General features: G+C 43.7%; 1 protein-coding gene across 3 annotated transcripts in view; it reads left to right on the top strand.

Moving 5' to 3' along the window:
* The window catches only part of SCUBE2 (signal peptide, CUB domain and EGF like domain containing 2), a 77,514-nt gene that overhangs the window by 45,303 nt on the left and 14,282 nt on the right, over positions 1-17,929 (top strand). The window contains exons 12-17 of one of the 3 annotated variants that reach the window (XM_077321761.1): positions 3,211-3,321; positions 5,882-5,968; positions 8,424-8,528; positions 11,204-11,359; positions 11,715-11,918; positions 17,285-17,455. In XM_077321761.1, the coding sequence (XP_077177876.1) occupies positions 3,211-3,321; positions 5,882-5,968; positions 8,424-8,528; positions 11,204-11,359; positions 11,715-11,918; positions 17,285-17,455 (834 nt within the window). The remainder of the gene's footprint in view (positions 1-3,210; positions 3,322-5,881; positions 5,969-8,423; positions 8,529-11,203; positions 11,360-11,714; positions 11,919-17,284; positions 17,456-17,929) is intronic. The other 2 variants (XM_077321762.1, XM_077321763.1) reach the window with 2 other exon arrangements.

Genomic DNA, 17,929 nt, shown 5'->3' with positions numbered 1-17,929 from the left:
ATGGGCGCTAGCAGGGGAAACTGAGGGGCACGGGAGCCTTGGCAGCGGGGTGTGGTTGGTGGGGCTGCGGCTTTCCTTGTCTGGGTGGGAGACTGACCTTTCGTAGGCTTGCTGGTAGTGGCAGTGGTCCTCGTCGCGCGTCGCCAGTAGCCTGGCCAGTCCAGGGGGCCGGGAGGGCGTCGGGGTGAGGGCGGCCATCAGGAGGCGAGGTCGGAGGCGGCCGTGTACGTCTATGACGCTGCGAGGCCGCTCCGCCGGGCAAGATAAGGCTTCCCGTCCCCCCCCACCCCAGGCTCTCTGGAGCCTTCTGTTGGCCGGCGGAGCGGCCTCGCAGCGTCTACGACGCAGCGAGGCCGCTCCGCCGGGCGAGAGAAGGCTTCCCGTCCCCCCCCCACCCCAGGCTCTCTGGAGCCTTCTGTCGGCCAGCGGAGTGGCCTCGCAGCGTCTATGACGCAGCGAGGCTGCTCCGCCGGCCGACAGAAGGCTTCCCGTCCCCCCCCCCACCTGAGGCTCTCTGGAGCCTTCTGTCGGCCAGTGGAGCGGCCTCGCAGCGTCTACGACGCTGCGAGGCCACCCCGCCATATTCCCTGGGCGGGTGAAGCAGGCAATGGGGAGCCGCGCTTTGCGCGGCTCCCCATTGGCTGCTTGGGGCGGGATTGACACTCGGGGGGGGGGCAATGATTGGCCCCTCCAAGTTTTTATCCCGGACCGGTCCCGCCCTAACTCCTCCCCACTACCCCTTACTCTTTTATTCAGTCCGTGGCGCCCGTGGCGCCACGGGCTGTTTACAGATTTATTGTATTTATATACCGCCCTCCCCCGAGGCTCAGGGCGATTTACATAATACTCAGAAAACAGTACATGGAACTCAGCTTTTCACAATAACAATAACATTAACATTATACTATAAGAGAGGTAACAGAGTATAACGATGTAAACAGGTCCAGAGCAGAATGTATGGGTGGATGTCTGGGAGGGAGGGAGCAGGGGCCCTTCAGACATTGTTGGTTACATCTGGTCTCAACCAAATGCCTGGTGGAAGAGCTCTCTTTTTCAGGCCCTGCGGAACTGTTTTAGCTCCATCAGGGCACTGATCTCCTCCGGGAGCTCATTCCACCAGTTGGGGCCAGGACAGAAAAGGCTCTGGCTCTGGTTGAGGCCAGGCGGATTTCTTTAGGGCCAGGGATCAATAGCTGGTTGGTGGTGGTGTATAGAGTTATTTGAGGGGCATAGGGAGGGAGGCAGTCCCTCAGGTACACTGGGCCCAGACTGCGTATGGCCTTAAAGGTGATTAGCGGAACCTTTAGCCTGATCCGGAATTCAGCTGGCAACCACTGATGGAGAATGGGCCAAATGTGGGTCCTCCATGGTGTTGCTGTGTGGACTCTGGCCGCTATGTTTTGACCAGCTGAAGTTTCCAGATCAAGGCCAAGGGCAGGCCTGTGTAGAGTGAGGTACAGAAGTCCAGTCTAGAGGTGACCGTTGCATGGATCACTGTGGCTAGGTGTTCCAGGGCCAGGTAGGGTGCTAGTACCTTGGCAGAGGTGGTAAAATGCATGCTTTTTATGGGCTTCCATTGTGAGGATCACACCCAGGTTCCTGCACACCATCCAGGGAGGGCAGACACGTTTCCTCATACAGACCCTTCCTATCCAGCCACAGGACCTCTGTCTTTGAAGGACTGAGCTTCAGACGACTCTGCTTCAGCCATCTCATCACTGCTTCCAGGCAGCTGACTCATATTTCTGGGGGAGAATCAGGGTGGCCATCCATCAGGAGGGAGAACTGGGTGTCATCTGCATATTGATGACAATCCAGCCCAAATCTTCATATCCTGATTCTGCACTCTCCCACATACAACCAGCTGGTGACTGAGCAGTAATATCAGGGCTTTCTCAGCTTCCCCTACCTCACAGAGTGTCTGTTGTGGGGAGAGGAAAGGGAATACAAGAACCAACTCTTCTTCTTCTTCTTCTTCTTCTTCATCATTTAGGGTGTTTTTTTTAAGGATGAGTAAAGATACAGGAAACTTATGTTGAAGATGGTCACATAAAGACAATAGTTTATTTAGAAGTTCATTACAACATTCTTGGGTAGAAGTAGTTTGTTCACTCTAAAACCAAACTGTCATTTCCCCAAAAGCTGTGCTGTGACCTTTGGGGCATGTTTTCAGAATGTGGAATAATAGCTAGTTGATGAATGAATTCAAGAAATAACAGTGGACAAACTTGGCATGATGTTGCTTCTTTGCTGTATAAAATTCCGGGAAAACCACAGAGTTTTTTGGGGCTGAAAGAAAACGGGGCAGGAAGGGAAAAACTTTGGTGGTCAGTTTGCGAGTGTGTTATAATGCAATCATTAAGTAAAAGACAAAAAGTTTAAAAGAGGGAGCTGCAATGGAAGTTTGTGGGAAGGCGAGTGAGTCATGGAGCACTTTGGATAGGTGTGACAGAGTGTACAAAATGGCAGATGAAGCCAAAGTACTGTGTTTTTACAATGGCAAAATGGCAGTGACTTATTGGTAACACAATTACACAATACATATCCTCAACAAAAATTTAAAAAACAGAAAATCATGCTGGGATGCAGCCTGCTTCAGAGTTGAATGCAGAAAGTGAGTTCAATCAGGGGAAATGTTGGAATGAAAGCCCTATTGCAGAATGTCTGGCACAAACTTGCAGCATTCAAAGGGAAACTGACCTGCAGAAAAAACAAGGTAAGCATTAAGTGTGGAAATGGTCCAGGTTTTGTAATGGCACAGACACCTGTTTACCAGAGGCCAGAGTGGGATGCATGTACACACAACAAACAACCATCCTTCTTTCCAATGTCATTCAGTTGTCTGAAAGATTCTTGTGTATTTTCACCATACATTATTGCTTTGATTCTAATTGGCCATACAGGATAATGATCAAACAAAGTTTAAAAAACAAAACAAAACACCCCCACATACCAAAAACAGGAGATACTTTCGGGGTCTTCCATGCTTTCTTTCCTATGCTTTTAGTCTGAGCTAGTCATTCTGTTATCTTTTTTGTGATTGCTTGGGTTTTATATTAAAAGGGAATGGTATGCAATGTGTTATTTATCCAAATTATTGATCGTCTCGGTTGCAGATAGATGTTAATTTTGCAAAGTGTGTAGCTCCATGTTTGCATTTCAGAATCATACCTGCCATTCTCCTGTGAGTATCTGTGTTTTGCCCTGTAGAAAGGTTCTTGCCTGATGTCATTTCACCCCAAATATCTCTGCGTTGCACTAAGACTGGTGGAAGTGATAGGTGCTTTTTAATCTGCCCCTCAGACGTCCACTTTATCTCAGGTAAGTGCTGCAGAAGAGTAAACATATTATTATTCAGCCTAACAGAAGAATACAAGAACAGCAACATCAAGCAAAGCCTGGAAATACTATTAATTAAAGTATATCCATTCAGATGTGGCCCTCTTCCATTCCAGGAATTGACAGTTGCTTTTGTATTGTTCTGTGCAGTGTCTAGCCTGAAGAACTGAAGGAATATTGTGTTTATAAAACATTAATTAAGACAAAGTGGTTGGATGGATAGTTGTCACAAGTGGTGCATAATTGGCACATGAATCAGCTGTATGGAGCTTCCCCCCCCCCCCCAGTTTTTCAGAGCCCTGGCACTTCAGTTGGCGGTTGTGTATGTCAACAAATTGCTAGCCACAAGAATTGTTCAGGATTGTGTGTATACTAGTAAATCATGGAATGTGTCCCTGTTTCCACTAAAGAGTGGTCTGATATGGCTCAGGGTTGTGGCATTGGGGAACGCTTTCTTTTTTAAGAGTGCGAGTTTTCTCCCTCCTATCTACAATGAATGCGATTTCCATATTGATTTTGGATGATTTAAATTTTTCCTCTGCAACAAGCAGGATTGATCCTCAGTGTCCCTACTAGGCTTGTGCGATTTGGCCGCCGAAGCGGCCGTTCCCTCTGGGTGCAGCCAGCGCTGCGCCACGCCGCGGGGGGGGGGAGGGCGGTGCCGGCAGCGGCGTGACAGTGGGCGCAACCACGCAGGCGCGGAATTCTGCCCGCTGTCACACCGCTGCCGGCACCGCCCTCCCCCCCTGCAGCATGGTGCTGGCTGCGCCCACAGGGAACAGCTGCTGAAGCGGCCGAATCGCACAAGCGTAGTCCCTACCTTTCCCCCGCAATATCCTGCCGTGGATATAACCCTCAATATTTGAAAAATCAGCATGAGTAAACGTGCAGCTCTCTGCTTGTCCCGAACTAACTAGCTGCCTCAAGCCTCCAATGCAGTAGAAAAGCCCTGATTGGCCAGGGTATCAGTTCAAAGGCTTCCTTGTTCCCAGGCTGCAAAGTTTCCCTTAAAGGGGAAGCCCTAACTTCTCTCAGCAGAGGCTCCAGAAGTCCTAACTTCTCTTGGCAGAGATTTTCCTCTTGGATTTATTTCCCCTCCTCTGCCGTCTCCAATCCTCCCCTCCCCCCCATTAAAGAAAAGAAAGTGGCTCCTGCTGCACTTGGCTCCCCCCCCCCGAGCTTCCACAGTGGAATAAACAAAGTAAGTGGAGAATCAGCCCTAGAGAGAAACGCCGCCCGGGCTTTTTTCCCACCAGATCTTTTGCCAGATTTCATAACATAGCTACTAGAAGGTCACCAAGCCATATTGTACAGGAAATGAGGTTTCATCAATATGTTGATGATACAGCTGTACTCTTTTTTTTATGATTGTCATGGGGAAAATACACAGATTTCAGGCACTTGTATCTATTTTCCTGCCCGAGCCAATTACAGTTTAGGAGAAGCATTTAAAGCCATGGAACAGGCATAGAAGAAAAGGGCTAAACACTTTCTTCCCTATCAATCCTTTAATAGAATCATAGAATCTTTATACCGCTCCAGGAGTGATATAAATAAAGCAGTAAGGGGGGTTGGGGTGGGCCCAGTCTGGGATGAGGAAAGGAGCCCATTGGCCCTTGGCCCAGGACTGACAATCGGGGGGGCCAATTGGGAGGTGCGAAGCAGGGAGCCTGGGGTGGGAGGGGGGCAGGGGAGAGGGCTTCGTGGCTGGGGAAGGAGCTGGGCCGGCGCATCTGTGCATCTTAAGACGCGCCGGCCCAGCTCCTTCCCCTGCTGTGAAACAGGGAGCCTGGGGCGGGAGGGGGGAGGGAGAGAGGGCTTCGCGGCCAGGAAGGGAGCTGGGCTGGCACGTTGCAGATATGCCAGCCCAGCTCCTTCCCCTCCCACAAAGCAGGGAGCAACAAGGATCAGGAGTGATGAGGTGTGGGGGGGGGCTCGGGAGGGCTGCAAGGGGGCCGGCCCCGGGACACGCAATGCTAGTGCCCATTGTATTTCAAGATACAATCGGCTTTAAATCCAGTAGAATCATAAAATAATAGAGTTGGAAAGGACCTCATGGGTCATCTAGCCCAACCCCCTGTACTATGCAGGACACTCACAACTCTATTGCTCATCCACTGTAACCTGCCATCCCCTTGAACCTTCACAGAATCAGCCTCTCTGTGAGGTGTCTACCCAGCCTCTGTTTAAAAATCTCCACAGATGGAGAACCCACCACCTCCCAAGGAAGCCTGTTCCACTGAGAAACCGCTCTGTCAGGAACTTCTTCCGGATGTTTAGATGAAATTTCTTTTGAATTAATTTCATCACGTTGGTTCTGGTCCGTCCCTTTCCTTATCTTAAAGACTGCAAATTAGCATCCAAAAACTGAGATGACTTGACATAGGGTTATTTAGCCTCAATTCTTATCGTACCTAGTCAGTCATATCTTTGTATGGTCAAGAGGCTAGTCAGAGACTTGAATGTGCTTTCAGGAGTATTTTCTCCAGTGCTCTAGCATGTATTTCTGTTTTATTGTATAGCTTTATGATCTGTCTCTTAGGCCTTGAAGATTCCTACACTATAAAATGTGGCAGAAGTTCTCCATTTAAGAAAAAAACCCATAATACAAATGAGTCGGCAGCCTTAGGTAATTATCCAATATATATGATATATAATTGGGATGGGGTAGAGTTTTTTTTTAAAAGGTCTGTTACCCAATTAAATAATTTTTTTGTTGATGTACGTTTAACGGATCAGATCATATACAGATAAAACAGCCCTGAATGGGGGGTGGGGGAAGCAGTCTCTCTTCACTTTTCGAAGATGCTTGCATGTGCCATAGCTTGGAGAGGAATTCCTTCTTATGAGAGAAAAGGAGGAATGCCTCTTCTGGGAGAGAGGTTATTGTTATTTTAATAAATTGCTTCACAGTTAATTGTATGTGTGTGTTCAAATGTCTTTAATCAGGATGACTAAAAATGGCAGGCCTAGCGTTTTTGTTTTGAAAACATCTGTTTGGAGGTTTGTATAGAATCCCAAAGAGGGGCTCTGGTTCACTGGCAGAGTAGGTGCGTTTTCTTGGAAGACACCTAGCATCACCTGTTAAATATCTCAAGCCATCACGTTGGAAAGAATCTGTGATGGCAAGTTTTAGCCAGAAAACACTGCCAGTCTAGACAGCTAATTGCTCTATTTCAGGTAGCTCCTACTGCATTAGAGGTTACAAGTGGAGACATGCAAGAAACTTGCAGGAGAGGCTATGATGCAAGTCAAGTGATACCAAATAATGCAGTAGGCATTGCCAACCTCCAAGTGGAACCTGGAGACCTTCCACTCTCTCCTTACCTCTCTGTCTCTCACTCTTTCTCCCTCCCACCACCTATTCTCTTTCTCTCTTCTCACAACAGCTCCCTGAACTACAGAGATCAGTTCCCCTTTGGGTTGCCAGGACCAGGTTATGAACTTCCTGGAGATTTGAGGTTGGAGCCTTGGGATTGGGAGGTTTGGGGAGGGAAGCTTAGCAGGGCATCATAGACTCCACTCTCCAAAGCAGCCATTTTTTCCAGGGGAACTGATCTCTGTCATCTGGAGATCAGTTGTAATTCTGGGGGATCTGCAGCTCTCACCTGGAGATTGGAAATGCTAGTTCCCCTAGTGGAAATAGTTGTATTTGTATTACTATTACTATTACTATTACTATTACTATTACTATTACTATTACTATTACTATTACTATTACTATTACTATTACTATTATTTATTCCCCACCACTTCTGAGTCAGCTTGTGGCAGGTTACAAAGTCTTATAAACCCCCATTAAAAACCCATTAAAAGGGGGGGAAAAGATTCCAACATGGCGGAACCCCCCCTTACTACAGGAGGGGTGAGGAAGGAGGTTGACGATGTACTAGGGTGGGGGGGGCATTGATCTACCTCGCTGACCTCACCCTCAACCATAAACCTGGTGGAAGAATCCCGTTTTGCAGGCCCTACGGAACGCCGAGAGGGTGGAGGGTAGAGTCTATGGAGCACCTCCTCTTATCAAATCCACCTTTCCCTGGCTCCGCCCTTCAACTCCCCAGGAATTTCTCAGTCTGGAGTTGGCAAATCTGTCTCCTTACCATCCAATAGCCAACCTATCTTTATCTGCCCCTCTGTCTTCAGCTTTCCATTGCCTTCCTCCCTGCAACTTCTACATAGGAAGTCTCCACAGTGGGGACCAAAGTGGCTTACATTATTCTCACCTCCTTTTTAATTTTTTTTTTTTTGCACAACCCTGTGAGGTAAATTAGGCTGAAAGTATGTAACTGTTCCAAAATCACTCAGTCAGATTCCACAGCAAGATGGAGCTCTTACTGCATAGTGGCTTCTATAGGTTGGTTGCTGTTGAGTCATACAAGTCAGGTGATACCAAATAATGCAAAAGGTGTTGCCAACCTCCAAGTGGAACTTGGAGACCCCCCAGAATTGCAGTTCAAACAACAGAGATCTGTCCCTCTGAAAAAAAATGTCTATTTTGGAGGGTGGACTTGATGTCATTATACCATACTGAGGCCTCTCCCTTCCACAAACCCTGCAGGACTGGGACCTGGCAACCCTAGTCAGGGCTGGATGCAATGAATCTACCCTCAAAGGCCAAAAGGGACCTTGAAAGGCCCCTGCCCCATACTCTGAATTTTTGCTCACAAAAACCCAGCCTGGCAACATCCATGGAGGGAATCTGTTTTTTAAAGCTATGGGTACTCCTTTGATCATTTTCAAGTTTTTTTGAACTCCCCAGTGTATTTTTTAAAAAAAGATTTCACATTTTCTGTAACTTGGGACTCTTTTCAGCTTGGAGGAAAATTATGTCCATTCACAGAATTTAGGTATATAAACTTTGGCTGACATTGCTATTCTAAGATCGTATATTTGCATGTAAATGTATGGGAGTTATACAGTTTAGTTATCCCTCAGTTTCTTCAAAAGATATCAGTGAATGATATGAACCAGTGTAGATTCTGTCATGCATGCTCTTGTTCTAGTGTTAATAACGCATAATCGACTTGAAAGTCAGTCTTTTTGCATTTGAAAATAACAAATTTTAAATTTTTTCCCCAAAGATCTTTCCGTCATCAGGACAAGTTTAACCTTTAAGCTTAATGAAGGAAAATGTAACTTGAGAAAGAGTAAGATGTTTCGAGATGCTCTGCATCATGTAATGCAAGGTATGAATTACTGTGCATGATACAAACACTGTAGAACATAATGCCTGTCCCCAAGGCTTTTACGGTGTGATCTGCTGCTTGTCATGGAAGGCCCTCAGCATTCTCTAGGCATGATTCAGATACATATTTTTGCTGCAACGTGAATAGCTGTTTCCATGCAACCCTTCCACCTTAATGTGCTGCTCTAGGAGGAGTTTCAGCCCTTTCCTACAGTGCTGCTACAGACTGTTCCATCCCACCCACCCCCTAATTATCCCCTGCAATAAGGAGCCAGTGCCCTTCCTCAGTGTCATTCTGGAAGAGGCAATTCAGAAATCAGGGAGGCACTGAGGAAAGCAACAGCATTTGTAATTCAACTGCAGAAGGAGCAAATCCAAAGAGGTTTGGGGTTACTGGGCTACCTGGAAGTATTTTGTTTTATTTGTTCATTTAATTCATTTATACTCCACCTTTGTGCCCAATAGGGACCCAAAGGAGGTACATGATTCTCCTCTCCTCCATGTATCCTGACAACAACCTTGTGAGGTTGGTTCAGCTGAGAGAGAGTGACTGGGCCAAGGTCACCCAGTGAGCTTCCATGGCACTAGTGGGTATTCGAATCTAAGTTTCCCAGATACTAGTCTGACACTCTTAACTATGACACCACACTGGCTCTCTAATCTAAGTAATCCAAGAGCATTTCACTTATAACGATTAGGTAAAGGCAGCAGTCAGTACAGATTAAAATCTAAATCCAGCTGTGACATTGCCATAAAGTTCATCAGAAGCAGAAACAGGAGTGGACTGGTAGCAGCTGAATATGGATTTTCATCTCTCTGGGCCAGACTACATGCTATGTTTTCCATGTGGCTTTCACAAGGGACTTGTAGCCGTATACCAGCTATTACTTCCCTATGGCTCCTGCACCCCTGTTTTCCCAACCTGAATCATCATGCATGTGTGGGCATATTTACCCTCTGCAGAGGTTTGTCCTTCACCCGAAACAACTTTACACATTACAAAGTACACAGGTTGGATCTGAGGTCCCCACTCTGCATCCTGTGTGAGATGATTTGCAGATTTTCTTCAGTTCCTGTACATGTGTCCTGATTCAGCTAATGACTCTGATACACATGGAAAACTTTCAAACACCCCCCCCCCCCGACTTGAAACAATCTGGTGAGGAAAATGGCATGGTGGTGGAAGGTTGAAGCTTGCTCTCTATGTGTGCCAGAGTCACAATCTGAATTGAGCACCACATAGGGGGGAATTGAGGAGAACCCACAACTCTTGCCTGTTACAGAGCGGGAACTGTGAACCTAACTGTGTGCTCCATAATAAGTAAAGAGGCACTTACTCTTTTGGTCGTGGGTTCCTTTCCCTCTGTCCCTAGCACATAAAGTGCAATTGGTGGTTTCCTTATGTGGGAAACCTTGAGTTATGCTCCAGTTCACTATGATGCCTGTAAGTGTAGATTCCTGGTATAAATTCTTATTTCCATAATCATGGATTCTAGAATTTCGCTTAATCTCAGTTTAAAACCCTGTTTTGTGGTCATGAATTGAAACAATAAATGTATATGATTTAACTTGTTTGCATCTGGTCTGATATGATAAACTTGGGTTCCTTTGATTGGATCCTTCTGTAGCTGGGTTTCAGTGCTATTGATATTCTCACTATGCCTCCCTGACCACTGAGGTGGAGCAGACTGTACAGCAACACAGTAGGAAGGAGGCCTGGACCAGTACAGTCCTCCAGTTTGGTGGAAGAGTTGCATGGAAGCAGAAGTGGACCAGTATGTGTTTTGATGTCTGAATGAAACCTCAGGCTATATGGGAAAAGCTTGTATTACTCCTGTCTCTGCAGAGGAAGAAAGTTCTTTTATCCTGAAGAAAGAAGGTCAGGAGACATACCACATAGAGAGAGCTGGAGCATTCTGGCTATATCTTATAGAGGCCAATTCCATGCAACTTGAAGTTCACCTAGCAGTGGATCGCGCCATACCTTCAGAACCATAGTTATGATTATCTGTAAAGAGTTAGAAACAATGGCTAATTATACAAAAAATAGGAGCTGAGTGTGACGTGCACAATTCATTTAATGTATCCAGGTTGTGTTAAATCTATTCTTCCTAGCCTGCCTGTTCATGTGATGGTTTACAGTTCAGACCATGTTTGTAAATACTTCCAGATTTGTTTGCCTGTTAGTGGCATGATAAATGTATGATAGACTGCCAGATGAGTGTGTGGGAATGCAAATTCACAACTCCTTGGTCACAAGTCTCAGTCCATCTGGATGCACTCAATTTGCATTCTCAGTGTAAATTTTAAATGCATGGAAGAAATTAAGTATTTAAGTCAAGGAGATCCATGGTAGGTAATCTGACAGCCCAGATATTCCAATTTTCCTTTGTCATGGAGTGTTTAAAAGTACAGAGAAATACATTCTAGCAAGGTTATGATCTCACCACTAATTTTGGCCTGATACATGCAGCAGTTGTGTACCAATTACAATTGAAACTAGGCCCACACATCAAACTGTGCCATCTAGTGTAGTTGCTTGTAGTTAGTTCATTAGCATCTGAAATTTATCATATAGCCTGTTAACCATTTCCTGTTAACATTTACTGAGCTTTAGCAAACACCTAAATAGCATAGATGGCCAAGCTGTTGCTTCCTTTAATTTTGTTCACACAGAGAAACATAATTCAATAATGGAGACCTTCTACTATGTAAAGCTAACATGTGTTTCTGGCAAGAGAGTTCTTGGAGACCTCGGCAGATTGAAGGCAGCTAGAGAAATGTTTATATCTGCGGACTTTGAACTTGAAACAAACCAAAAGGAGGTGACAGGTTGGTTGTAAAAGAACCTACAATATAATTGAGAGATTTTGTTTTGAAGAGGTCTTTGTTACAGTTTCAGCCATGATTTCTCTCTTTCACTTTCATCTTTTATGCAAAAAAGTATCTCCTGTTTTGAACCTTTAATATCCCTTTCTCTGAAGAAAAGAAAGCTACTTTGATGCAGAGCTTATTCTTTTATATGACTTTTTAATGTGGGCTGTCTTGAGAACCTTAACACAGAATAATATTATTGCCATATTTAATACTATCTCCGTTTCTCAATTACTGCATGGACTACTGCTTTGAACCCTGTATCGCATTCAGTGCTTTCTTCTCCTGATTATCATCATCTTTACCTTTCTAGAGACATGTAATTTGAATTGTGTACGTAAAAGGACTGAGAAGAGGCTGCGTAAAGCAATTAGAACTTTGCGAAAAGTGATCAACAAAGAGCAATTGCATATTCGCCTGGCTGGTATGGATCATGATGTGGCCAGAAAATCTCCCAGATTACTGGATGCTCAAGAACTGTGTAGCCTAGGTCAAAGGCATGTGGATAACAGATGTGGTAAGCACAGTATCGATCTGATGCTTTGATTTGATGCACATGTCGCCTGTATATGACCTGTCAGTCTGTAATATACATCTGACTTGCATCAAATTAACCGGAAACATCAGACTACTGGTGTGACCATAGCAGTATCACATTGTTTTGAAGAGGACTCAGTTTTCCCGTGTCACTGCTCCGTGTAAATATATAAGGGACAGCTTGCAAATCTAATCTTGAAGCAATAGGCTTTATCTCTGTCCACCTTGGTGACTGCAGAAAACTGAAGGCAGATAAAGAAATGTTTGCAGTTTTAGTTTTGCATTGTTTCAGAAGCTGAGGCTGTGGTTCTTCACCTTATTCTTGGCACAGTTGTTCAGACTATTATTATCTGTTTTATAATTTTACTTAGTGTAAGAAACACTGTACAGTAGTCCTGCTGCTTCAGAAAAATCAGTACTTGCAGATGTTCAGTGTGATTCTAGCACAAAAGTTTCAGTAACTGCTGATCAGCATTGATCCACATTTTACTCTGTGTTTACTCTGTATGTCTCCTGATGAATACCATAAAAGGTATGTGTCTCTTATCATTCCTGGGTGAACACGCATGCTTCCTGGCCTTCAACTATTTTATATTTATAAGCAGGACTCTCATTCACACTTTATAGCTTCTCAGGGCACCAAGGCTTGAGGAAGAAGAAGGGAAGGAGATTGTAAGTCGCTTTGAGACTCTTTAGGGTATAAAATACAACTGTTCTTCATATTTATTTATTTATTTATTATTTATTACATTTATTGTTTGCCTTCCTCCTTGGACTCAAGGTGGATTACATAATAATACCCCCCAAAATGCCCAATCTTTAAAGCCAAAACCTCAAATGGCAGAAAAACCTTCCAGTCCTCCTCACAGTTATCTACAAAGGGGTTCACCGGATGATATAGCGTGGCCGGGGGGGGGGGGGGCAATGACCTTAAAAGACCTGGCTTCAACCAAAGACAGAGTGTGAATTGGCCCTCTAGTACAATTGCACCATTAGCACATTAAGCACCTTTTCAGTAAACAAAAATGTATCAGCTTGGAGTGTGGACTTGACCCTTAGGTTCTGAAATGAAAGCAGGGGAGCTTTAAAAATGAACTGCACATGCAGCTCTTCCTAGAACTACTGGTCATGCAGCTATTCTCTACATATTACAGCTGTGTGGTTCTTCCCCCCCCCCCCCCCCGCCTTCACTAAGAAAAGATTTTGAAAGGCATGCTAGGACGGACTCCCCCCTCCCAACCATAGACAAATAGTTAGCTATTCTGCCAACCCACAGTTCCAGGAATAATGGACTTAAGACCTAATGCAGATCTATTCTCCATATGACCACAGTCTGTGAACCAGTTAAAAATGAAACAAAAAGATCCTAAAAACAATGCAGAGAACTGCTTAGAAATACGTTTCCATCGTTTTATGGCTCTTTTAATGAAGTCAGGGCATGGTTTTTAAGGGAATGGTTAGTTGTGGATCACGACCTCTTTTATGAGGTTCACCTTCTTAGACACTGAGACACTATAGTGTTTGTCCATAGCATCAAAAACTCAAAGGCTTAAAGTGTTGAATAGAAGGAAAGAGGTTTTAGCTGTCTTTATAACTACTAATCCTGGCTCCCTGTGAGTGCACCCCCTCTTTCTTTTGCATCAGAATAGCTTTTGCTTCCCCCCTCCAAACATCTGCGTGAGACTTTAGAATAGGATTTTAATGGTCGTTGAAGACAAACAAAGACGATGGTTACAGAAATGGAATCTGCAGAAGGCAATTGGTTCTTTAGCACATTTGAAAGAAAAACAAGCAGGTTGCAAAGAAAGAAAGAACAAGTGAAGAAAGCTTGCTGAGTCCTTGATGTTGTAGTGTCATTATTTTCAAGTCTTTGGTCTATGTTTGAAAACAAGCACATCTTGTGTACTGTGGCACACCTAGCATTTTGTGTGATGTGACAAATATACTTTTTAGCTTCATTCAAGTGAAAATTTGTACAGAAAAAGTTGTTCCCCTGGCATTTTTATTTAAAATTTCTGCTTAAAGAAAAATCACGACTAGCTTATTTGTATGAAGTAATATGCTAAAATGCAACCATTGATCTTAGGGGCACTGGGCCCATCATAAGAGGACAACTTGCTACAAGCAAACATTGATCCTTACGATTTCTCTAAATAGTTTGGAATCATTTGTAGCATGTCACATCTAATGAGCTGTGAATAAGGGACTCTTTCATGTGCAGGAGAATGTATTAGATTCTTAAAAAGATTTGTTGGGAAAATCTGACTGGGAATCAGTAGTCTGCAAAGATTATGAATGCTCTTTAAACCATTGCCAGGAATACATAGCCTTTATTCAGGATAGGGAGGCAAAATATTTCAGTACCCATTTGCTGTTTTCCAGTTCAGTCATATATGAACCAAGGTTTGTTTAATTAATATTTTATATATTTTTAAATCTGTTAAACATTTATTGGTTGATATGACCAACAGCCAATGATGGTCCTGGAGTGGTTGGGAAGGGGAAGGATCCTGCATGGGCATGTACACAGCTATGCTTCCCAACCATATTCTGCATGATTACACCACTTCTGGGGCTTTTCAAAGCTTGATGAATGTTTCAGGGGTTTCTCAACAGTAAAAAAAATTGAGAAAGGCTAGTCTAGAGAGAGCTTCTAGGCACGAAACCTCCATGTTAGGAATGCAGTTGCAGACTGAATATGCCTAAAAATGGAGGAGTCACACCCCTCTGCTGATAGGCCACTTCCAGGGACAGTCCAGGCTCACTCCACCAGAGTGGCATGTTCCTCTTCTCTCTTCGGCAGAGGGACTCCTCTTCCTGCAGAGCCCTGCAGAGGAACTATCAACATTTAGCATTCTACTTTAATGGGCACTGTACCCTAAATGTCAGAACCAGAGCAGATGCATCATCCAGCTGACCTGACCTTCTTTCCATGAAGTACCCATACTTACTTCCAAGCAGGCCATCTTGTTCATGTGTACACATCAGTAAGATGCAAAGAAACAAAAAAGATAATAAAAGAAGGTCTGCCTGATCTTGGGAGCTAAACAGGGTCAGCCCTAGTATTTGGATGGGAGACCTCCAAGGAACACTAGGCTCATGCTGTGGAGGCAGGCAATAGCAAACTACCTCCAAACGTCTCTTGCCTGGCTGCCAGACAATCCTAGGATCTCCTGGCTATCCTACACATGTGAGGCCATACGATCGATAGATAGATAAGACTAGTAATTGTGCATTTCCATGTCTTTAACTTACTGTGTGTCATAGTCCTACATTTTGGAAGGAACAGCTCTCTTTTGAGGCATTTCTGTGGGAAAGAAATGTTCATGCTTCTCTAAATGCTAGTTCTAAAAGTTTCCAAATCTTAGCTCAGCACAGGCACAAAGCCATTCAGTGTGAACAGACAGATGAACTCTTGCATAACAGCAGTCACAGGTAGGCAGCCTGTTTGTATGGCTTTACTAGTTAAAAATGATACAATAAAGCCAAAGAATTTTAGCCTCATTTATTTTGAAGGGAGAGATTTGCAGTCCAGTCCTATCCATTTTTAAACTAAAGATGCTGAAGCACCCTCTAGTTCAGGGATAGTCAAACTGCAGCCCTCCAGATGTCCATGGACTACAATTCCCATGAGCCCCTGCCAGCGAACGGACATCTGGAGGGCCACAGTTTTGACTACCCCTGCTGTAGTTCACCACACAGCCTGCTCACTGATTAGGAGAAACGAGTTGACTGATAAATTATCTAGATGTGTCTTAACAAATCTGTGTGCTTCCAATTCATATAATTACACTGCTTTCTCTTGTATGTTGAGAAGTTTCTGAAAAAACTGCTTCCTGAGGTTATATTTTTTTTAAATTGTAATTGTTGCTATAATGCTGTTCCTGTCACTAAGCAAATGGTGGCTAAATGTTATAGCATGAATTGTGTCAAATGGGGGGGGGGATGCATGAAATTATATGTCTGCCAACATCAGTTTAAAAAAGTATAATTAGGCCATTAATTACATTTTACAAGTACATCCTTCTCTCATCTGTCACAGCCTCTCATTTTAAAAAGAACTTAGTTAAAAGGAAACTGTTACACTTGAGTTGTTCGGGTGTTTCTGTGTATGTTTGCTGTTGTTTTTACTTGATACTGAATTTGTTTCCCCATTTTTTGCTGATGGCACTGGAAATATGCCTCCATATTTTTCCTGTTTGAACCTGTTAATACTATTGCACCAGGAATATTGCCCAAAAGATATAACTGTGGCAATTTAAAAATAAAAAAGCGGAAATGTGAGAACCAAAACTGAAGTCACCTAGCCCTGTAGAATAAGCAACCACAAAGCAGAATGAGTTCAATGTCAACTTCATCAAAGACCATCCAGGCACTCAAGTGTTTTGCATGGATATTGTTCAGTGAATGTAATTAATATGCTGATGTTAATATCTTACCGGAACAATTTCTCTCTCTCCCTGTCCTTGTCCTTGAGATTGTGTTCTTTCCCCCTACTTTAGTACAGTACTTTTCACTGTGGTATATCTGAGTACATGAATGCTCAGTAGTGTAATCCGTTACCATCAACTTTCACTGAATTATTGAACAGTGGAATCGAACATAGTATTGTAGTGAGTCAGACTGTTGGTCCTCCAAGCCCAGTCTTCCGTACCTAGACTATCTCTGTGCTATCTCCTGCATACCTCTTTATTATTTATATATATGCCAGCTTCTTCCAAGGATTTTGGGTGGCTAAAATAATGCCCTACTTTCTTGTCCTATGAGAGCTTTTAACTGGAGGGATCAGGGATCCGGATCTTCCAGAAATAAAGCATGCACTATTACTGAGCTTTGTTATATTACAAGCTGAGAATGGAGAGAAAGACCATCTAGTCCATCCTTTCTATAAATTAGATCAACTAAAATAATAAATAAAATCAAAACCATAATGCTCCAGAACCAGAGAGTGGTGAACAGGGCTAGATCTTTTACTGAAGCTGAATTTTTCTTGTGGTAATAACTTTATCTGCAGAAAAAGCAGAAGGTTCCTGGTCCCAGGATTACTAACCTATCTTTCCTGATACAATCTGACATGATCCATGAGCACAATTTCTTTTGGAGCTCAGTTCTATGAAGTTTGGTGTCCTTTCAAGTTGTGGAACACTAGTATGGTAAGACTACAGGACTGTGCTCCTCAACCAACATGTGTCCCAACATATGTATGAAAAGGCAAAAAAAGGTACTTTTATGAATTAATAATCTCTTATTGTAGTTCAAGCAAGCTCACATAGGTACGAGTCTTCAAGCTGCATGATTTTTACCCATTGGTTTAGTTTGACTGACTGCTATGTCTTCTGTTGTTAGCTAGCTGCAGTGTTGGAACATATTATGATGGGGAGCAAGAAGGTTGCATTTTATGTCCTAATGGAACTTACCAAGACCATGAAGGTCAAATAACTTGTGAACCTTGCCCAATTCCTCAGAACCCAGGGAGCCAAAAATCAGCTGGAGCTCGCACTATTTATGAATGTGGAGGTAAGGATTTGACCACCCTCCAGAGCCGCAGAAATGGTGTTGCCTCTCCTTCCTTCAAACACTTCAAAAAGATCCAGGAGTACAGCTTTTGGAAATCTCATCCTTGTTTGAGAAAAGGAATGATGGTGTTTAGCCATGTCCTTACATACTTCTCCGTCATACTTACATCAATCTGTATTGTGTCTACACTGCATGTGTAAGCAGGCTAAGAGCAGATAGTAATGGGCATCTCTCTTCAGTACAAGCATTCATATTCCAATTGTTTTCTAAAATGAAATATGGAAATCAATGCTATTTCAGAATATCAAAAGGCTAAGGAGGCAAAGTTCTCAGTTAGAATAAATGTGATGTTGTTGTTCACTGGTAGATTTGCACTCTGAAGATAGAACTTAAAAAAACAACAACAACAATGAAACTTGCATGGCTCTGACACATCCTCTCCAGCCACTGGAGTCAGCTGACTTTGTTCTACAT

This window comes from Paroedura picta, chromosome 2, assembly GCF_049243985.1.
Source record: "Paroedura picta isolate Pp20150507F chromosome 2, Ppicta_v3.0, whole genome shotgun sequence".
NCBI classification, from domain to species: domain Eukaryota; kingdom Metazoa; phylum Chordata; class Lepidosauria; order Squamata; family Gekkonidae; genus Paroedura; species Paroedura picta.
This window is presented reverse-complemented; position numbering and strand designations above follow the sequence as displayed.